Genomic DNA, 23,424 nt, shown 5'->3' on the forward strand with positions numbered 1-23,424 from the left:
GAGCATGCTAATACCACTATTTTCTGAGCATGCGTACTGGGAAGAAGCCGGTAGCTTAGGTGTATCTACGCAGAAAGAAGATCACCTCACCTTTTTCTTATTTCCAATTAGCTTTCCCCATGCTCCCCACGCCTTAGTTTTAGCCCATAAATACCCCTAGCTCCCGGGCTTTTGAGGAGGTGGTTTTCAGACTTGTTCTCTTGTCTTCCTGTTTGGCTGCCTTGTGAATAAACCCCTTCGCTGCTGCAAACTTCGGCGTCTCAGCATTGGGCTTGCTGCGTGTTGGGCAAACAAACCTGATTCGGTAACGCTTTTCCAGTTGTATTTTTAAGTACCTTTCAGGATTTTCCCAATTAGCAGTCTTTATTCAGTGTTGGGACTGGCCTTTGCCGACCAGCGTATGGACTAGCTGATACAAGTCAGAGAAAGCAGGATGATAAGCTGAGTATCAATATGAAATTCCTCAGCAAATCTGTGAGGCTCTTCGGTTACTTTGGGAAAAATCTGTGACTATGGCTCAAAGTTCAGTTTTAGCTCAGAGAATAGAAGAAATTAAGGGTTTAGTCTCGGGGTCCTCAGTAGGCTTAATTTAATTAATTTATTTATTTATTTTGCGGTACGTGGGTCTCTCACTGTTGTGGCCTCTCCCGTTGCCGAGCACAGGCTCCGGAGGCGCAGGCCCAGCGGCCATGGCTCACGGGCCCAGCCGCTCCGCGGCATGTGGGATCTTCCCGGACCGGGGCACGAACCTGTATCACCTGCACCGGCAGGCGGACTCTCAACCACTGTGCCACCGGGGAAGCCCAAAGTGGGTGTATTTTAATTTACAACTAATACTTGATTGTTTCTTCTCAATCCTATGAATTGATACCTTGAGTAAAATGATTTTGTTTCCTCCTCATTCCTGTATCAACCTTGCTTATTTTACTTAAAGTTAATATTAGCCAGAAAATATTCAGCCCTCTGGTCATTCTCTCCAGCCTATAGGGGAAGCCAAAAGCTCAATGTAACCTTTTTTAGAATCAAAATATGTAACAAGCATCCCCTCCATTAGATGCAAAAGAAAAAGTAACAGGGGAGACAGTCTGCCCTGAGATGATTATCCTGGGCTCTTTGGTCTTCATACCCCACCCCTGTCCTTAAGGAGAACAGCGTCTGTTTTTTTGTTTTAATTATTTTTTTACCTGTTTATTGGAGTATAATTGCTTTATAATGGTGTGTTAGTTTCTGCTTTATAACAAAGTAAATCAGTTATACATATACATATGTTCCCATATCTCCTCCCTCTTGCGTCTACCTCCCTCCCACCCCTCTAGGTGGTCACAAAGCACCGAGCTGATCTCCCTGTGCTATGCGGCTGCTTCCCACTAGCTAGCTATTTTACGTTTGGTGGTGTATATATGTCCGTGCCACTCTCTCACTTTGTCACAGCTTACCCTTCCCCCTCCCCATATCAGCGTCTGTTTTTAAGTCCTTGCAGCCTGGAACCAAGTTCATTGTATTCCCCACTCTGGTACATCTCGGGACCACCTGGAATCTGTTGTTTAGTGTTGCTATGGACACGGAGTTCTTATTCTAGTGTTGGCTTGTTAGCAGCACCAGGTAAAGACCTAGGGTGGAGGCCTCTGGCCAAGGACGTCCCATCCCATCCCATGCCGTTCATGTTGTCCCATCCCATCCCATGCCGTTCATGTTGTCCCATCCCATCCTCTGCTGTTTATGTCGCTCATGTTGCCCTTTCGCCCTCACAGAGTGAGAAGAGTATAACGTTTTAGAGGGACAGCTGGAGGGTGTGGGGAGGAGGAAGGAGGGGGAGAAGGGACCGGAAGGGGATCTTCGGACCCCGTAGACAGGAAGGTTTGCCTTGTGCTCAGCTGTGGGGAGCCCTAATTAACGCTCCTCTCCCCTCCCGCTGATCCTGCAGAGCCCCGTCACCATCAGGGCATGGGGACGTGGGACATGGAGGGGGAGGGGGCCCTAGGCCGATGTAGGACCAACTAGCGGTAACTTTGTGGCTGGCCAGGACCTGGGCCGAGATTTCACTTAACGGGCTTGATTTGGGGAAATTAAGAAAGAATGGAAAAGAAAGAAGGAAAAGGCATTATCCTGAAAGGCAGCGGGAGAGAAAACGGCTACCAGGATCTTGAGGAAAGTTTGCTCCCGCTTAGGAAAGGCTGTACCCGAGTCACAAAATGTGCCCCACTGCCCCGCAGCCCCTTCCGAGAGGCAGCCCCTCTGCCTTTGTTAAAGCAGCCTTGCCTGCAGATAAGTGGGTCCAGGGCTTGCAGGGAGGGGGCCCAAGAACCCGGCTGTGCCGTGGCCGCCCTGGCTCTCGGGTCCACCTCGCCCCTGGAACACAGGCGGTACCTCCGAGCTTTGGGCTTCCTACTCCCACTTCCTACGCCCATGAGCTGGTATGCCTTGAAGGTATGGGATTCACAGGTGGCTGGGCCCCAAGCCCAAAACTCAGAATCAACATTTATGCCCAAATTGGTCTGTTTTTGGAAAAAAAAAAATTGTTTTCTATTTCTTTTCAAATTTCTCTCCTTGCCCGGAATTTAGGGGCTGGTGGCACATTTCTGCCTGTCTCACGTGGACGTAGTATTACTGCTTGTTAACTTGGCAATCTACTTGGCACTGTGTTACTGTCCAGTGACTTCCAGTTTTCATCCGTGAAATCTGCTCTATGAAATGCTGAGGGTCACATCTCTGAGCTTTCCCGATTCTTTCATTTATTCTGCAGAGAATACTTCAGGATGGAAATATCATAAGTCACTACAATGATGTAAAATTGGTTTGCAGTGGGTTTTGTTTCACTTCCTGGGTCCTGTCTAGCAAGTGGGTAATCTTTAGAGTCCTGTGCTTGAGCTAAACTTAAATTTTATTGAACACACAAAAAATGTTTTTCTCTATTTCTTGAGCTAAAATGCATGTTTCACAGGATTGATAATTTGCACAGTATTGCAGATTTTATGTTTGCGGAGTCAAGACTTTGGAAATGCTGATCCATATGTGTGACTTTCTAACTGGGGGGACATCATATGTGTTTTAAACGTATCGAATATATAATGCATACATGCTTTTCCTTTTCTTAGATTAATTGTAGATTAAATTCAACAACAAACCATGCAGAGATTAAAGAAGAGTTCTTTATATGCCTGGTTCATGCATCAAAAAAATAAGTAAGTGATAAGATTCAAATTTACGGAATTTTAAGCATAATTCTCAGCCTTGGTTAACAGAATGGGGGGAATACACGTGTACCTTCTTTCGTAATAAATGTAAGCTGTATGCAAATGAAATTAGCAAACTCCAAATTTAAAGCCCTTGTTTTTTGCCTGTAATTTCCTTAAATACTACAGGTTAGGCAGTATGTCAGTAATAGTATGCATATGACAGTCATGGTCCCTTTAAACTTGTCCTTTAGCAGTGGCTGGTTGCCCTAATGGAGGATGTTCTGTCCATGGGTGGTGACCATTTTCCAGGGACGGCCACTACAAGGGCTTCAGTTGTCACATCTCCGTCAACACCTGAAATGTTGCTAATTACCACAGTGAAGGTCACAAGTGCATTTTTATTAGTGAGATTAGTGGTTTACAAATCGGCATGATGGATATTAGAAATACAAAAATATTCAAGATCTGTGAACTGGTGAAAATAAATAATAGTAGCTATCTCGAGGAACGTAATGAGGACCAATTGAAGTAGTATTTGTGAAGCATCAGCACAATGCCTGGCCCTTAGTAAAGACCATTTAAATGTTTGTAAGGTGAAAGATCACTTTGTGATATTTCTTTAATATTGGAAATTTCATCCTTATTTTTTTCAGCTTTTTCTTTTCCATTTTTTCTCATTCTCAGATGTCTATAATCCAGATTTTTTTTATTGGAGTATAATTGCTTTACAGTGGTGTGTTAGTTTCTGCTTTATAACAAAGTGAATCAGTTATACATATACATATGTTCCCATATCTCTTCCCTCTTGTGAATCCAGATGTTAGATATGATTTTATACTCCATATCAATTGGCTTTTGTTTTGTATGTTCTCCCTCTATATTCTTTTCTTTTTTTAAATAAATTTATTTTTGGCTGTGTTGGGTCTTCGTTGCTGCACGCGGGCTTTCTCTAGTTGTGGCAACCAGGGGCTACTTTTTATTGTGGTGTGTGGGCTTCTCATTGTGGTGGCTTCTCTTGTTGTGGAGCACAGGCTCTAGGCCCGCGGACTTCAGTAGTTGTGGCACGCGGGCTCAGTAGTTGTGGCTCGTGGGCTCTAGAGTGCAGGCTCAGTAGTTGTGGCACACAGGCTTAGTTGCTCTGCAGCATGTGGGATCTTCCTGGACCAGGGCTAGACCCATGTCCCCTGCATTGACAGGCGGATTCTTAACCACTGCGCCACCATGGAAGCCCTCTCTATTCTTTTCTATTTTCTGGGAGAGTTTCTCAATCTCATCTTCCAACTCTAATTTGCTTTTCACATGTACCCAAACTACTCTTTATCCCATGAATGGATTCTTTATTTCAACAATTATACTTTTACACTTAAGATTTCCTCTTGGGTTTTTTCCTTATGGTTTCTTATTCTCATTTCATGTTACTAACATCTCATGTATCATTAAGTGTGCTTCTCATGTGTATTTAAAAATCTTATTACAGTAATCAAGACAGTATGGTACTGACACAAAAACAGAAATATAGATCAATGGAACAGGATAGAAAGCCCAGAGATAAATCCACGGACATATGGTCACCTAATCTATGACAAAGGAGGCTAGAATATACAATGGAGAAAAGACAGCCTCTTTAACAAGTGGTGCTGGGAAAACTGGACAGCTACATGTAAAAGAATGAAATTAGAACACTCCCTAACACCATACACAAAAAAACCCTCAAAATGGATTAAAGACCTAAATGTAAGGCCAGGCACTATAAAACTCTTAGAGAAAAACATAGGAAGAACACACTTTGACATAAATCATAGCAAGATCCTTTTTGACCCACCTCCTAAAGTAATGAGCATAAAAACAAAAATAAACAAATGGGACCTAATGAAACTTAAAAGCTTTTGCACAGCAAAGAAAACTATAAACAGAACAAAAAGACAACCCTCAGAATGGGAGAAAATACTTGCAAATGAAGCAAACAACAAAGGATTAATCTCCAAAATATACAAGCGACTCATGCAGCTCAATATCAAAAACAAACAACCCAATCCAAAAATGGGCAGAAGATCTAAACAGACATTTCTCTAAAGAAGACATACAGATGTTTTGTTCATCTGTTTGTTTTTTCTTTAATTCTTCTAGGTCTTTGTTAAACATTTCTTGCATCTTCTCGATCTTTGCCTCCATTCTTTTTCCGAGGTCCTGGATCATCTTCACTATCACTATTCTGAATTCTTTTTCTGGAAGGTTGCCCATCTCCATTTCATTTAGTTGTTTTTCTAGGGTTTTATCTTGTTCCTTCATCTGGTACATAGCCCTCTGCCTTTTCATTTTGTCTATCTTTCTGTGAACGTGGTTTTCATTCCCTAGGCTGCAGGACTGTAGTTCTTCTTGCTTCTGCTGTCTGCCTTCCAGTGGATGAGGCTATCTAAGAGGCTTGTGCAGGCTTCCTAATGGGAGGAGTGGGTGGAGCTCAGTAAAACTTTACTCTGCTTGTCTGCTGATGGGTGGGGCTTAGTTTCCTCCCTGTTGATTGTTTGGCCTGAGGCGATCCAGCACTGGAGGCTATAGGCTCTTTGGTGGGGCTAATGGTGGGCTCCAGGAGGGCTCATGCTAAGGAGTGATTCCCAGAACTTCTGCTGCCAGTGTCCTTGTCCCCACGGTGAGCCACAGCCACCCCCCACGTCTGCAGGAGACCCTCCAACACTAGCACGTAGGTCTGGTTCAGTCTTCCCAGGGGTTACTGCCCCTTCCCCTGGGACCCGATGTGCACACTACCTTGTGTGTGCCCTCCAAGAGTGGAGTCTCTGTTTCCCCCAGTCCTGTCGACGTCCTGCAATCAAATCCCGCTAGCCTTCAAAGTCTGATTCTCTAGGAATTCCTCCTCCCGTTGCCGGACCCCCAGATTGGGAAGCCTGACGTGGGGCTCAGAACCTTCACTCCAGCGGGTGGACTTCTGTGGTGTAAGTGTTCTCCAGTCTGTGAGTCACCCACCCAGCAGTTATGGGATTTGATTTTATTGTGATTGCACCCCTCCTATCATCTCATTGTGTCTTCTCCTTTGTCTTTGGATGTGGGGTGTCTTTTTTGGTGAGTTCCAGTGTCTTCCTGTGGATGATTGTCCAGCAGTTAGTTGTGATTCTGGTGTTCTCGCAAGAGGGAGTCATTTTGTTTACTTTTGGTTCAGTGATTAGTTAGGAATCAACGTTTCTATAAAGAAGACATACAGATGGCCAAGAGGCACATGAAAAGCTGCTCAACGTCACTAATTATTAGAGAAATGCAAATCAAAACCACAGCGAGGTATCACACAGGTCAGAATGGCCATCACCAAAAAATCTACAAACAATAAATACTGGAGAGGGTGTGGAGAAAAGGGAACCCTCTTGCACTGTTGGTGGGAATGTAAATTGATAGAGCCACTATGGAGAACAGTATGGAGATTCCTTAAAAAACTAAAAATAGAACTACCATATGACCTAGCAATTCCACTACGGGGCATACACCCAGAGAAAACCATAATTCAAAAAGACACATGTGCCCCAATATTCATTGCAGCACTCTTTATAATAGCCAGGATATGGAAGCAACCTAAATGTCCATCAGCAGAGGAATGGATAAAGAAGGTGAGGAACATGTATGCAGTGGAATATTACTCAGCCATGAAAAGGAACGAAATTGGGTCATTTGTAGAGACATAGATGGACCTAGAGACTGTCATACAGATTGAAGTAAGTTAGAAGGAGAAAAACAAATATTGTATGTTAACACATACATGTGGAATCTGAAGAAATTGGTGTAGATAATCTTATTACAAAGCAGAAATAGAGACACAGATGTAGAGAACAAATGTATGGATACCAAGGGGGAAAGCGGGGGTGGGATGAATTGGGAGATTTAATTGACATATATACACTCTTGATACTCTGTGTAAAGAAGATAACTAACAAGAACCTACTGTATAGCCCTGGGGACTCTACTCAGTGCTCTGTGGTGACCTAAATGAGAAGGAAATCCAGAAAAGAGGGGCTATATGTATACATATAGCTGATTCACTTTGCTGTACAGTAGAAACTAACACAATATTGTAAAGCAACTATACTCCAATAAAAATGTTTTTTTAATTAGAAAAAATATCTTAGTCATTGTGTTGCAATGGTTCTGCTTCAGATGGTATATGATGTTCAGTTTGTTGTATTTTTCAGGAGTCGTACTCCTCAGGTATCTATTTTGACTTGTGAGTTCACATTCCTTGTGCCCATTGGCCCCTCTGTCTGGTAACTTGTATTAGGAAAGAGCTGAAGGTTGGGGACCGTCTCAGCATAATTATTAATAGCGCATTCTTTTTTTTTTTTTTTTTTTTTTTTGCGGTACGCGGGCCTCTCACTGCTGTGGCCTCTCCCGTTGCGGAGCACAGGCTCTGGACGCGCAGGCTCAGCGGCCATGGCTCATGGGCCCAGCCGCTCCACGGCATGTGGGATCTTCCCGGACCAGGACACGAACCCGTGTCCCCTGCATCGGCAGGCGGACTCTCAACCACTGCGCCACTGGGGAAGCCCAACAGCGCATTCTTGTCACTTTCAAAAGTCTCCTGGCTTGGATGACATATTATAATGTCACTCTTGTTGAAAGCTAAGATCCAGGGTGTGTTTTCCTCAGTAAGTTTAACATGAGTGGAGGTGATGAGCCTGGGCACAGAGAGTCTCAGGAACCATGAAACACTGTGACCAGGCAAATCCTCTGATCAGGGTATGTCGCCTTTCAGCTCCTGGGCAAGGCAGCATTGGGGGAGACAGTCGCCCTAGGTTGTCACCTGGGGCTTTGGAGATGGGGCGTGGATGAGTGAAGGCCCAAGGATTGCTCTTCAGCCCTTTCCTGTTTTCATCAGCTAACCTAATCCTACCCTAACTTTATCCTAACTACATCTGGGTAGTTGCTACTGGGTTCTACTGAAGAGGCACTTACTGTCTCCAAGCAACTCAAGGGAAAGGCAGGAACCGAGCTTAAAATTTCCCCTCCCACTGAGCCCCTCCAGGCTGCCCTTGGCAGCCCTTTTCCTCAGTCTGTCCACCAGTTAAGGGTCGACTCTTTAGAGTCTTCCAGTTTTGTGTTATTTCTTGGAATCCATACTTCCATTCATCTTTTATAGTTTTGGGAGGAAGGCTATTTCTCGGATAGGAACCCAAGATTTCCCAGGGAATTACTCTGAGAATCTTGAAGTGTTTTTGAAATTTAAAATATGTATCAGTTTATATTGTTTTCCTGTACTGATGTTTTGAGGCATAACATTTGATGAAGAAGGCAGGCCGCCTAAAAACCAATAATATTTGTGAAATGGTGAATATTCAGCATGATCTTATGAGGTTGACGGATGCAAAGTGCATTTTTATGTGTCTTATTTTACAGCTGAGGAAATTGAGTTGTAGAGAGATTAAATTATCCAAGCCAGTGATTTGGTGGTGGGGAGTCTTGGTTTTGGATAATATAACCAAATATCTTTTTGAAATAAATTCAGAGAAAAATAACAAGGAATCATGCTAAACATGCTCTACTTCTAGTTCAGAAAAAAAATTTTAAATATTATATAGGCCACCCTTGATCGACCTACCTGTTTCCTCTCTACTGAATGATGACAAGTGACTAGTCCTTGGCGTTGGAATATTCGTTGTTCTGGCATTTTCTTTTTTTTTTTCCTGTAACCCTTCATCCACCTCCTCGTCCCTATACTCTCGGCTCTTTCGTGTTTCCCAAATTGATTCCAGAGTGTGTGCATGGTTGGCAAAATGGGGAAGGAGAAAGGAGGTTTAATAATGAATGCTACATCTCCTTTGCTTCTTTCCCTCGCTCTCCAGTGGATTCACAAACACACACACAGCCCAGAGGCTGTCTCAGAGAGCCCAGTGCTGTACTCAAACGGTTTATTTAGGTTTTTCCCATATTCATGATTTTACTTTTCATGTCTTGAAATTCTATTGGGAAAAAGAAACTAATTGCCTTCCAAACTGTCTGACGTATTTTTTGTATGATTTTTACTCTTTGGCAGAGTTATGGATGCCTCTTTAGGCTCCTCTGACGACGTTGAAAAGGGGTGAGTTGACTGATGTGGGTGGTGAAAGGTATCGGGAGCGCTGACCGCAAAGGGAGGTCTCTTTCCATAAGAGACTGGAAGCTTCTATAGGTAACTTTCTTTTGGGGTCTAGATGGAAAAAAGAAGAGGTCATAAGTGGGAGAATCCTTACTCATAGTCTCTTTGTGACCTTTAGTAACTAGTAGCCAGAACTCTTAGGAAACTGTCAGAATGTCTGTGTGTGTCTCTGCTAGCATGGGCCAGGAAAGGAGGAAGGATGGGGCAGAAGAGAGCAGCCCTGCTCCATCTCAGCTCTGGCCCTCACCCTCCAGAGCTCTGCTACCATCTAAAGCTGGTGTCCCAACTGTAAACCCACCATCATATTGGAGAGAGCCCCTGCCTCGGGCTTGTTGTTCTTTGAACCAAACTGAGGAACAGCAAAGGAGTACATAGTACAAGAAACGTAGGGCTGCAGGGGAGGGAAGGATAATCGGGAAGTTAGAAGGGGCTGGAAGTTTGTAGATCTACAGGCTGAAGCTGAATTTTGAAGTAAATGCAACCTCAGTGCAGTTACACATGAGAGTTAGGTTTAGAAATCAAGAATTGTACTTCTCTGGGTTTGTCAGTCTTCTTGGACAGGCGTAAGGTCTTCATTACAACTAATAAAGCCCTATTTCTTGGGAAAATTGAAATACTGATTGCCAAATAAGTAACTTCCATGTAGATTTTTAGGGTCCAACCAGTTTAAAAATCGAAGACTACTTGTAACTAATTAACTCTATGAAGTCATTTGGAGTTTGACCGTGTGTTTTTAATTCCTTAGAAATGACCCATATGAAGTGACATCAGGAATCTGTGACGGAGCCACCTGTGAAAGGTGAGGTGTATATTGAGGGGTGGGGGGCCAGGGGAAGTGAAGTGGAGAAATTTAGTCTCGGGATTATCCATGGCAATGCAGAATTTTCTGGACAATGATCTAAAATTCTTTCTAAAAACAGGAATTGCAGTGAGTTGTTATGTTTACTATGTTTTTTAGATTCACGGAATCCTTATTGTTCAGATAAACTCTTTATATCACTATTCCATACAGAATATCACTAATGATAAATTTCTGCATACTAGTGAAGTAAAATAGAACAATTCTTGAGGGTCGATGGTGGTAATAAAGATGTTAACTTTGTTAATTCATATGATAAGTCAGTGTGAAGTTTGAAAGGAGGGAACTGTTGGTGGATCTCTTATCATTGGGAAGATAGGGTTTATACTGACACATGAAGAAAAGGGAAAACTATGGAAAGTAAAGATATAGTGGCACTGAACAGCACCTTCAATCAACTGGACCTAATTGACATTTATAGAAGAGCTCATTTAACAAGAGCGGAATATATATTCTTCTCAAGCTCATATGAAACATTCACCAGTATAGATCACATTCTGGGACATAAAACACACCTTAGCAAATTTAAAAGAGTAGGAATCATACAAAATTTGCTGTCAGACCACAGTAGAGTTAAACTAGAAGTCAGTAACAGAAAGATAGCTCGGAAGTCCCCAAATCCTTGAAGGTTAAACAGTGTACTTCTCAATAACACATGGGTCAAAGTAGAAGTCTCAAGAGAAATTTTAAAGTCTTTTGAACTAAATGAAAATGGAAATACAAACTATCAAAATTTGTAGGATGAGCAAAAGCAGTGCTTAGAGGGAAATTTATAGCCTTGAATGCATATATTAAAGAAAGATCTAAAATCAATAAGCTTCCAGCTTAGGAAACAAAAGGGAAAAAAGACCAATATAAACCTAAAAAAGCAGAAGAAAAGAGATAATAAAAGAGCAGAAATCAATGAAATTGAAGGCAAGAAAACAATAGAGAAAATCAACAAAGCCAAAAGCTTCTTCTTTGAAAAGATCAATAAAATTGATATCTCTTTGGCCAGGCTAACAGGAACAAGAGTCAGAAGACACAAATTGCTAATGTCAGAAATGAAATGGGGGTTATCATGACTGATCATATGGACATTGAAGGGATAATAAAGGAATATTATGAACAACTCCAAGCCCACAAAGTTGATAGCTTACATGAAATGGAGTAATGCTTTAAAAGATACTACCAAAACTCCTACAAGGAGGAATAGATCATCTGAATAGACCTGTATCTGTTAAAGAAATGGAATCAATAATTAAACCTTCCAAAACAGACACTAGGCCTAGGTGGTTTCACTGGTCAATGGTCAACGTTCCACCAAACATTTAAGGAAGAAATGATGTCAATTTTCTAAACTGTTCCAGAGAATAAAAGCAGAGAGACCACTTCCTAACTCATTCTCTGAAGTCAGCATTACCATAAACCAGACAAAAATGTTACCAAAAAATAAAAGCACAGAACATAGAAGCAAACATTCTAAACAAAATACTGGCCAATTGAATCCTACACTGTATGTAAAAAATTATATACCCAGACCAAGTGGGATTTATCTCAGATAGGCAAGGCCAGTTCAATATTTGAAAATTGGTTAGTGTAATCCATCACATCAACAGGCTAAAGAAGAAAAATTGATTGATGCAGAAAAAGCATTTGGCAAAATCTTACACTCATTCATGATTTAAAAAAAAAAAAAAATTGGCAAACTAGGAATGGAGGGCAACGTTCTCAACTTGATAAAGAACAGCCATAAACCCCCTACAGCTAGCATCATACTTGATGGTGAGAAACTCGAAGCTTTTCTGTGAAGACCAGGTACAAGGCAAGGATGTCCCCCCAGTATCACTCCTTTTCAACATCATACTGTAAATCCTAAGAGGGATTATAGTAATGAGCAATGAGAAGGCAATAAAAGTGTGCAGATTGCAATGGAAACAATTAAATGTCTTTGTTCACCTATGACATGATTGTCTATGAAGAAAATCCAACAGAATCAATTAAAAAAAAAAACTGGGCTTATTAAGCTTCTGTCCTGTAACCTTGTATAACTGCGTAATATACAAAAGCTGATAACTTCCCCATACGCCAATAATGAACAGGAGGAATTTGAAATTAGAAGGACAACACCATTTAAATTAGGACCCCCAAAATAGATTTATACCTAAGTATTTATCCAACAAAATGTACAAGATCTATCTCAGGAAAACTAAGAAATTCTTATGAATGAAATTAATGAACTAAATAAATGGCAGAGACTTTGCGTTCATGTGTAGGAAGCCTCAGTGTCGTAAAGATGTTGAATTCTTTCAAATTGTAGATTCAATGCAATCTGAATCAGAATCCCAGAAAGTTATTTTGGGGATATTGGCAAACTGATTCTAAAGTTTATATGGGAAGGCAAAAGACCCAGAATAGCCAACACACTATTGAGGAAGAGTAAAGTCAGAGGACTGACAATACCCAACTTAAGTCTTAGTGTAAAGCTACAGTAATCAAGACATGTGGTGATGGTTAAAGAATAAACAAATAGATCAAAGGAATAGAATAGAGAACCCAGAAACTGGCCCACACAAATATAGACAACTGGTCTTTGATGAAGGAGCAAAGGTACGACAGTGGAGAAAGGATAGTTTTTCAACAAATCATGCTGGAACAACTGGACATCCACATGCAAAAAATAATCTAGACACAGATCTTACATGCTTCACAAAAATTATATCACAGACCTAAACATAAAATGCAAATCTCTAAAACTCCTAGAAGGTAACACAGGAGAAAAGGTGGATGACCTTTAGTTTAGTAATGACTTTTAGATACAACACCAAAATCAGGATTACGAAAGAAAAGTGATAACTTGAGCTTCATTTGAATTAAAAACTTCTGCTTTGTGAAAGATCTTGTTAAGAGAATGAGAAGACAAGTCAGTCACAGACTAGTAGAAATTATTTGCAAAAGACACATCTGATAAAGGACGGCTATCCAAATTAAACAAAACTCTTAAAACTCATCAGAAAATGAATTATCCAATTAAAAAAATGGGCAAAAGATGTGAACAGACACCTCACCAAAGAAAATACACAGGTGGCAAATAAGCCTATGAGAAGATGCTCAACATCACATGTCACTCAGGAATTGCAAATTAAAACAAATTTCGTTGCATGCCTCTTAAAATGGTCAAAATCTGGGACACTGACCACACCAAATGACAGTGAGGGTGTGGACAGCAGGAAACTTCATTCACTGCTGGTGGCAGTGCAAACTGGTGCAGCCACTTTGGAAGGCAGTTTGGCAGTGTCTTACAAAGCAAAATGTAGTCTTGCCATATGATTCAGAAATTATGCTCCAAATGCTTTGGAAACTTGTCTACACAAACACCTGCACACAACTATTTTAGTAGCTTTACTGATAATTGCCAAAAACTGGAAGCAACCAAGATGTCATAGATGAATAGAAAAACAAACTGTGATAGCTATATATAATGGAAAATTATTTCACAATTAAAAGAAATGAGCTCTCAAGCCATACAAAGAAACAGAGGAACCTTAAATGCATAAGTGCTAAGTGAAAGAAATCAGTCTGAAAAGGCTACATACTATGTGATTCCAACTATATGACACCTGTGGCAAAGGTAAAACTATAGAGACAGTAAAAAATATTAGGAGTCGGGATTGGGGGGGCAGAGGGATGAATAGGCAGAGCACAGGAGATGCTTAGGGCAGGGCAACAATTCAGTATGATGCTGTAATGGTGGATACATGGCGTTATGCATTTGGCAAAATCAGTAGACCTGTACAACACAAAGGGTGAACACCAGTTTCAGCTATGGACATTAGTTAACAATAACAGATCGATATTGGTTCATCAGTTGTAACAGATGTACCAGACGAATGCAAGATATTAATAATAGGAGAAACTGTTAGGGAGAAGGAGGTATATGGAACTCTCTCTATTTCCTGCTTAATTTTTCTATAAACCTAAACTTGTTCTAAAAAATAAACTATTTAAAAAAATTTACAACCACAAAGGAATATCACCTCATGCCTGTTAGAATGGCATTGTTGGGCTTCCCTGGTGGCACAGTGGTTAAGAATCCGCCTGCCAATGCAGGGGACACAGGTTCAAGCCCTGGTCCGGGAAGATCCCACATACAGCGGAGCAACTAAGCCCATGCGCCACAACTACTGAGCCTGCGCTCTAGAGCCCGCGAGCCACACCCACTGAGCCCATGTTCCACAACTACTGAAGCCCACATGCCTAGAGCCGTGCTCAACAAGAGAAGCCACTGCAATGAGAAGCCCGCGCACTGCAACGAAGAGTAGACCCCGTTCACCACGACTAGAGAAAACCCGCGTGCAGCTACAAAGACCCAATGCAGCCAAAAAAATAAATATAAATAAAATAAATTTTAAAAATATGTATGTATAGAATGGCATTGTCAGAAAGATTAAAAAATAACAAGTGTTGACAAGGATGTGGAGAAAAGGGAAGGCTTGTGCACTGTTGGTAGGAATGTAAATTGTTACAGCCACTATGAAAAACACTATGGAAATTTCTCAAAAAATTAAAAATAGAATTGTCATATGATCCAGCAATTCCGCTTCTGAGTATTTATCTGAAGAAAATAAAAACACTAACTTGAAAAGACATTTGCACCCCCGTGTTCATTGCATTATTTACAGTAGCCAAGACATGGTGACAACGTGTCCATTGACCAATGAATGGATAAAGAAGTTGTGGTATATATGTATACAATGGAATATATTCAGCCATAAAAAAAAGAATGAAATCTTGCTATTTGTAACAGCATGGGTAGAACTTGTGGACATTTACGGTAAGTGAAATAAGAGAAAGATAAATATCATATGAGCTCACTTGTATGTGAAATCTTAAAAGAAAAAAAGGTCATAAAAGAAAAGATTGGTGGTTTCCAGAAATGGGGGGTGAGGGCTGCGTAGGGGGTGGGTGAAATGGGTGAGGGAAGTCAAAAGGTACAAACTTCCAGTTATAAAATAAGTCACCCTGGGGATGTAATGTACAGCATGGTGACTATAGTGAATAATACTAATAATACTGTATGAGGGATGGTACCTGCAAACTACAGTTGAATTTGAAATAATTGCAAACACAAAAACCAGTTACACCTTGGGATTAGGTTCAGAAGTAAAGAAATGTTTTTAAATCTTGATCCAGTAAGGATTCTTTTACAGGCCTAGGAATTTCATTGCCACCATGTAAAGCCACATTTCTAGGGTAAAATGAAATACTTATTTCCAAATAACCAAATTACGTGTGAATTTGTAATTTTCAATTCATAATTGAAAATTTGTTTCTCTCTCTACAACTTAGCTAATTTGAATGAAAAAAGTAAGTCTATGAAATCACATGATGTTTCTGTACATTTTAATCCTTAAGCTATGAGCCGAATGAATTGATATCTGTAACCAGTAAGGAAGCCATCACTGAAAGGTGAGATTATATGCAGATAGATAGATATGTAAAGATGCACACACAGAGATATTTAATACTAAGTTTCTTGTATGCTTTTTCTAAAATGTTGGCATGTTCTGTATGTAACATTCTTTTTTTTGATCTAGTTGAATAAAAGAGAAACAGATCAGAAGAGGGAGACTTACTCCCATCTGAGTGACTAGTAGCCAAAACTCTTAGAAACCTGTTAGATTGCCTGTGTGAGACTGCTAGAATGGGTTGTATTAGTTTGCTAGAGCTGCTGTAACAAAATATCACAAATCTAGTGGTTTAAACAACAAAAATTTGTGTCAATCCTCAAGGCTAGAAGTTGGTATCAGGATGTTGGCAGGGTTGGTTTCTTCTGAGAGCTGTGAGGAAGAATCTCTTCCATGCCTCCCTCCTACCTTCTGGTGGCTGCTGTCAATCGCTCCAATCTCTGCTTTCAACTTCACATGGCATTCTTTACTTTTGTGTAAGGACATCAGTCATATTGGATTAGGAACCCACCCTAACCAGTAGGACCACATCTTGACTAATTACTTCTGCAACAATGCTACTTTCCATAAGGTCACATTCTGAGTTAAAGGGGATAAGACTTCACCATATGAATTTTAGTGGGACGGTGTTCAGCGTACAATGTGGGACAAATGAGGAGAGATTCATATTTGGAAACAAGGGGAAGGCTAGCAGTGGCCTGGGAAGAGATGAGCCCTTAACAGAAGGGAATGGAGCTAACAGACCCTAGATCTGTCCCACACCCTCCAGAGCTCTGCCACTACGTAAGGGTCCTCAAACCCAAACCCATGATGGCAGTGGAAGTGGCTGGAGCCATCACTGCCTCAGGCCTGCAGTTGTTGACCCTGTGTGAGGGATCAACATTATGTAGTGTCCTTCCTTGTCTCTTGTAACATTCTTTATTTTAAAGTCTATTTTATCTGAGTATTGCTACTCCAGCTTTCTTTTGATTCCCATTTGCATGGAATATCTTTTTCCATCCCCTCACTTTCAGTCTGAATGTGTCCCTAGGTCTGAAGTGGGTCTCTTGTAGATAGCATATATATGGATCTTGTTTTTGTATCCATTCAGCGAGACTGTGTCTTTTGGTTGGAGCATTTAATCCATTCACATTTAAGGTAATTATCGATATGTATGTTCCTGTGACCATTTTCTTAATTGTTTTGGATTTGTTTTTGTAGATCCTTTTCTTCTCTTGTGTTTCCCACTTAAAGAAGTTCCTTTAGCATTTGTTGTAGAGCTGGTTTGGTGGTGCTGAATTCTCTTAGCTTTTGCTTGTCTGTAAAGCTTCAGCTTTCTCCGTCGAATCTGAATGAGACCCTTGCTGGGTAGAACAATCTTGGTTGTAGGTTCTTCCCTTTCATCACTTTAAGTATATCATGCCACTCCCTTCTGGCTTGTAGAGTTTCTGCTGAGAAAACAGCTGTTAACCTTATGGGAGTTCCCTTGTATGTTATTTGTTGTTTTTCCCTTGCTGCTTTCAGTAAATTTTCTTTGTCTTTAATTTTTGCCAATTTGATTACTACGTGTCTCGGTGTGTTTCTCCTTGGGTTTATCCTGTATGGGACTCTCTGTGCTTCCTGGACTTGGGTGGCTATTTCCTTTCTCATGTTAGGGAAGTTTTCAACTATAATCTCTTCAAATATTTTCTCTGGTCCTTTCTCTCTTCTCCTTCTGGGACCCCATATAATGCGAATGTTGCTGCGTTTAATGTTGTCCCAGAGGTCTCTTAGGCTGTCTTCGTTTCTTTTCATTCTTTTTTCTTTATTCTGTTGCACAGCACTGAATTCCACCATTCTTCCAGGTCACTTATCAGTTCTTCTGCCTCAGTTATTCTGCTATTGATTCCTTCTAGTGTAGTTTTCATTTCAGTTATTGTGTTGTTCATCTCTGTTTGTTTGTTCTTTAATTCTTCTAGATCTTTGTTAAACATTTCTTGCATCTTCTCGATCTTTGCCTCCATTCTGTTTCCGAGGACCTGGATCATCTTCACCATCATTATTCTGAATTCTTTTTCTGGAAGGTTGCCTATCTCCACTTCATTTAGTTGTTTTTCTGGGGTTTTATCTTGTTCCTTCATCTGGTACATAGCCCTCTGCCTTTTCATCTTGTCTGTCTTTCTGTCAATGTGGTTTTGTTCCACAGGCTGCAGGATTGTAGTTCTTACTTCTGCTGTCTGCCCTCTGGTGGATGAGGCTATCTAAGAGGCTTGTGCAAGTTTCCTGATGGGAGGGACTGGTGGTGGGTAGAGCTGGCTTTTGCTTTGGTGGGCAGAGCTCAGTAAAACTTAAATCCACTTGTCTGCTGATGGGTGGGGCTTGGTTCCCTCCCTGTTGGTTGTTTGCCTTCAGGCAAACCAACACTGGAGCCTACCAGGGCTCTTTGATGGGGCTAATGGCAGACTCTGGGAGGGCTCACGCCAAGGAGAGCTTCCCAGCACTTCTGCTGCCAGTGTCCTTGTCCCCTCGGTGAGCCACAGCCGCCCCCCACCTCTGCAGGAGACCCTCCAACACTAGCAGGTAGGTCTGGTTCAGTCTCCTATGGGATCACTGCTCCTTCCCCTGGGTCCCGATGTGCCCACTACCTTGTGTGTGCCCTCCAAGAGTGGAGTCTCTGTTTCCCCCAGTCCTGTCGACGTCCTGCAATCAAATCCCGCTAGCCTTCAAAGTCTGATTCTCTAGGAATTCCTCCTCCCGTTGTTGGACCCCCAGATTGGGAAGCCTGACGTGGGGCTCAGAACCTTCACTCCAGCGGGTGGACTTCTGTGGTGTAAGTGTTCTCCAGTCTGTGAGTCACCCACCCAGCAGTTATGGGATTTGATTTTATTGTGATTGCACCCCTCCTATCGTCTCATTGTGGCGTCTCCTTTGTCTTTGGATGTGGGGTATCTTTTCTGGTGAGTTCCAGTGTCTTCCTGTCGATGATTGTTCGCAGTTAGTTGTGATTCTGGTGTTTGTGCAAGAGGGAGTGAGAGCACGTCCTTCTACTCCGCCATCTTGAACCAACCTTGAGTCATTAACTTTTTGTTGGGTCAAAAATATTCATTACAATGTATATAGAATCATTTCTAGGAAAAATGAGATATCAAGTTCCAGATAACTGATTGACATGTGAATTTCCTAAGAGCCAACCAGTTTATAAGCTTAAGTGTAATTGTAGCAGGGAATTCTCTGGCGGTCCAGTGGTTAGGACAGCACACTCTCACTGCTGAGGGCCCAGGTTCAGTCCCTGTTTGGGGAACTAAGATCCCACAGGATGCACAGTGCAACCAAAAAAAAAAAAAAAAAAAGTAATTATAGCTAATTTGAACTAAAAATTTAAAAGTCTAGAAGTCATGTGGTATCTTACTATGTCATTTTTAATACCATAGCACAAAAACAAAAAAATACCATAGCACTACCCTGAGTGAATTGGCAGGAGGATTCTTCATGGTAAAGTAAGATATGATAAATAAATACATGTATAATACGTACATACATAACATATTCAGAGAGATTGAGATTTGGGATGTTCACCCTTAGGAGCACCCATGGGAATATAGAGTTCCCTTGATACTGTTTCTAACGTCCGCTCATGGTAAGATTCTATGTGGAATAGTCTTTGTCTTTTGAAGTGAGGTAGAAAAAGAGGCACAAGACATAGAGGGAGTCTTCTTACTCCCAGTCTTGACTCTCAGTTACTAGCAGCCAAACTCTCGGGAAACTGTCAGATTGCCTGTGTATGAGACTCTCCTGGAGTGGGTGTGGGGAAGATGAAAGCCGTCTGGAGCAAGGAGAATAATAATAAATTGTATCAGCTACTATGTGAGGCCGATAACCCAAATCCAGACCCATGTTCACATCAGATGGAGCCCCTGACTCAGGCCTGTAGTTACTTGACCCTATGTCAGGAGCAGGAAAGACGAGCATGCTTCCTGTGGAGCACAGACGTGGTCAGGAAGTTAGATTGGTCAAGAAAGTTGGGTACCTACAACCTGAAGTTGAATTTGAAATAAATTCCACCCCAAAAGGTTGTTACACATTGGATCAGGTTCAGTAGTAAAGAACTGTACTTCAGTCTTGAGTCATTACCTTTTTGACAAGTGTAAGATATTCATTACAAATACATAAATCCTCATTTCTGGGGAAAATGACCTACCAGGTTTCAAGCAATCGATTTACATGTCAGTTTTTAAAGGGTCATCTAGTTTATAAGTGAAAGCATTAATTTAAACTAATTTGAACCAGAAGGTTTAACTGAGAAAATTATAGGGTGTCTGACTCTGTGCCTTTTTAATCCTTTAGCACTGCTTTGAGTGAATTGACAACAGGAAGACCTGATGGACCCACCACTAATACGTGAGATAGAAATAAAGATAGAGAAATGTCAACAAAAAATATATATATGTATATAAATGCAGAGAGAGAGAGCATGCGAGAATGAGAGAAACAGAGAGAGGAAAGGGGAGAGAGGTTGATTGTATTTGGGAGGTTCATTTTTAGGAGTATTCATGACATAACAGAGTGTCTTTGACATTGTTTCTAAATCTTTTTACTGTAGCCTATGTAAGTATGTTTCTTTCTTTTTTTTGTATCTAGTTGGATAAAACAGAAACCGGTCATAAGAGGGGTGCTTCTTACTCATCTGTTTATCACCCTTAGATGCAACCGAAACCCCTAGGGAACTATCCAAATACTTGTGTGTGAGGCTCTACTAAAATGGGCCAAGAAAGGAGAGAAACTGATTTTGCGAGGAGAAAGTTGTACTCCTGAAGGGGTTCAGGAGTCAAGAAATGTCTATAAACTTGATTCATGACTTCCCCCACCCCAGGACTTAAGATTTTCATTACAAATGTATAAAGCTTCACTTACAGGGGAAAAATGAAATACCAGTTTTAAATAACTGATTAGAATGTTATTTTTAGGACAACTAGGTTATAAATTGTAGAGCAATTGTAGCTAATGTGCACTTAAAAATAAGTCTAGGGAGATGTGAAGTCTTACCATGTGCATTTATAATCCTTTAGCTATGACCAGAGCGAGGTGGAAAAAGTAACTTGTGTTGAACCCTTCGATGAAAGGTGAGATATAATTATATATAGATAGTGTAAGGGGGGATATTGAGATTTGTGAAATTTATTCTGGGGACCATCTATGGCAATACAGAGTTTCTTCGACGCTTTATCTAAGGGTTTTGTTTGTTTTGCCAGCCTCAATATGTTTCTTTCTTTCTTTTTTGGATCTATTTGGGGGAAAAAAAAGAACAGGTCATAAAAGGGAGTGTTCTTACCCCTAGTCTGTTTGTTACCCTTAGTTAGGAGCAGCCACTATCTGATACTTTCCTTTAGGATCAGATTGCCCATGCGTAGGCCGGAGAGAGGACAGAATCATAATAGGAGTTAGGAGAGGGTCTCAGTGGATAGAGAGCAGAGGGGAACCCTCAGCAGAAAAAAATGGATCTGATCCTGGATGTGTCCCTCACCTTCCAGAACTCTGCCACCATGTGAGGCTGGTGCCCCAAACCCAAACCCACCATCACATTGGAGGGAGCCCCTGCCTTGTCTTGACCCTGTCTGAAGGGCAGGAAAGACATCTGTGATTTGTGAAGAGTTACTAGGTGGTGTAGGGACTTGAGAAGGCAGAAAATTATAGGACAAGTGAGATGAGTACCTACAAACTCAAGCTGAATTTGAAGTAAATTTAATCACAAAATGGTGTTACACTTGGGGGTTAGGTTTGGGAGTAAAGAAATGTACATAAATTTGATTTATTAAGTTTTCCCACAGGACTAAGATTTTTATTACCAACATATAAAGTTCATTTCTACAGAAAAATTAAATACCAGGTTTTAAATAACTGATTAGAATGTTATTTTTAGGGCGACTAAATTGCAGAGTAATTATAGCTAAATTGCATTTAAAAATCTATAAGACACATGGAGTCTTACTATGTACATTTTAATCCTTTAGCCCTGACTCATGTGAATTGAGAGGCAGAGATGAAAGGTGAGATATAAATATAGAGAGAGGGTAAAAGGGGAGGACATTGAGATTTGTGAAACCCAATTAGTTATGGAGTCCTTGTCTCAGGCAGTGATTTGAAACCTATTCAAGGAGAAAACGATATCCATAGTATGTGAAAAGTAGGTGGTGCAGGGACCCAGGTTCCAAATAACTGACATATAAGCTTTTTAGAGTTCAACCAGTTTATAAGTTCTAGAGCAAGTGTATCCAATTTCAGCCAAAAAAAAGTGAAGTCATTTCGTGCTATGTACATTTTTAATCCTTCACAGTGACCCAAATAAATTGACATCAAAGGTCTTTGACTACTTTGATATATCTTGCCTTTTAGTTATGGTGCCTTCCAAGGCTGCTGATATAATTTACTTGCATCAGTGCTATCTATATATTATTAATCTCTGTCTTTATAGAAAGAGTGAGACAGAGAGAAGCAGAGACAGAGACATAGGGAGAAACAGAGAGGGAAAGACTTGCAAATTTCAGTCTTAGAAGTATCCATAGGAATACAGAGTTTTCTAGACAATGATTCTAAATTTCTTTCTGTAAGTTTGGGTCATCCAGTGAGCTAAGTCATGGTTCCTTTAGATTTAAGGAATTCTTTTTCTTCAAATAAGTTTTTCATATCACTGTTCCATGTAGCAAATCTCTAATGATATATTTTTGCATTTGTTGGCGGTTAAAGTATGAAGGAACAGCTGTCCAAGATCGATGATGGTGATGAAGACATTGACCTTCTCAATTCACATTAGTAAGTCAGTTTGAAGTTCAGAGGGAGGGAGCTGTTGACGGATTTCTTATCTTTTAGAAGATGGGGCTTATGCTGAGGTGAAAAAAAAAGGAGCTATGGAAAAGATAGCAAAATGTTTGGGAGGGAGGGTATAAAATGATTCCATTTGAATTTGTATATAAGTACCATACTTGAAAAAATATTTCCACATATTCACAAGTGTTCTTCTAGTTTGAAAATGTGAAAATATCCTTAGTAGAGACTAATTTTATTACAAAGTTTCTTTCTAAACAGAGGATTGCAGAATGCTACTTGCTATTCACTTGTGTTCCTTTCTCATTTTTCTTGGATATGTTCTGATTCTTAGTTTTGTTGATTTCGTCTGTGAGCAAATGGGACTGAGAGCAAAAGTAAACATGTTTTGCTGATTAAAGACCTCTTAATGTCCATTGGGATTTTATTAATTTTGAGTAATCTCACGAGAGTACTTCCTGTTGCACTGATCTGAAGGCATTTTTACCTGTACTCAATGACAGGGACACGATACCTTCTTAAAATCACATACGTCTGAGTCTCCCTCCCCCAAACTACTGTGTATAAAATAAGCATCAAGGATATATTGTACAGCACAGGGAAATATAGCCATTATTCTGTAATAACTTTAAATAGAATATAAGCTATAAAATTATTGAGTCACTATGTTGTACACCCAAAACTAATATAATATTGTAATTCAATTGTACTTCAAAGAAAAGCCCATATGTCTGGACTGCAGAATTATTCATGCAATTTTTCTTCTGCTACTCTCTTGGCCAGTTACTTAACCATTCACCAACTTGAATTAATGTTGGGGAGTGAGTATTGCTAAAGAGGCAATGAATTGGTTACTGTTGTAATCTGTTGGTGTCTAGACAAAAACAACATGAAAAATAAAGGGGCGACTAATGAATACAAGTAGTTCTTCAAATTACCCATGAATTTCCATTTTCTGTTTTTTCATCATGGGCCATCAGTGAAGAGTTCACTCTGCTACTTAATTAAATGATATGTCTGCATATTAACTATATA

General features: G+C 40.6%; 1 protein-coding gene across 1 annotated transcript in view; it reads left to right on the forward strand.

Moving 5' to 3' along the window:
• The first annotated feature begins 3,126 nt into the window (after positions 1 to 3,126).
• Positions 3,127 to 23,424, forward strand: part of LOC114888131 (phosphatidylinositol 3,4,5-trisphosphate 3-phosphatase TPTE2-like) — a 77,681-nt gene continuing 57,383 nt past the window's right edge. The window contains exons 1-7 of the mRNA XM_029210053.1: positions 3,127 to 3,182; positions 9,205 to 9,249; positions 10,052 to 10,105; positions 15,560 to 15,613; positions 19,915 to 19,968; positions 20,637 to 20,690; positions 22,312 to 22,377. Coding sequence (XP_029065886.1) covers positions 3,127 to 3,182; positions 9,205 to 9,249; positions 10,052 to 10,105; positions 15,560 to 15,613; positions 19,915 to 19,968; positions 20,637 to 20,690; positions 22,312 to 22,377 — 383 coding nt within the window. The remainder of the gene's footprint in view (positions 3,183 to 9,204; positions 9,250 to 10,051; positions 10,106 to 15,559; positions 15,614 to 19,914; positions 19,969 to 20,636; positions 20,691 to 22,311; positions 22,378 to 23,424) is intronic.

Source organism: Monodon monoceros, unplaced genomic scaffold (assembly GCF_005190385.1).
Source record: "Monodon monoceros isolate NGI ecotype Baffin Bay Population unplaced genomic scaffold, NGI_Narwhal_1 Super_Scaffold_8, whole genome shotgun sequence".
Lineage (NCBI taxonomy): Eukaryota > Metazoa > Chordata > Mammalia > Artiodactyla > Monodontidae > Monodon > Monodon monoceros.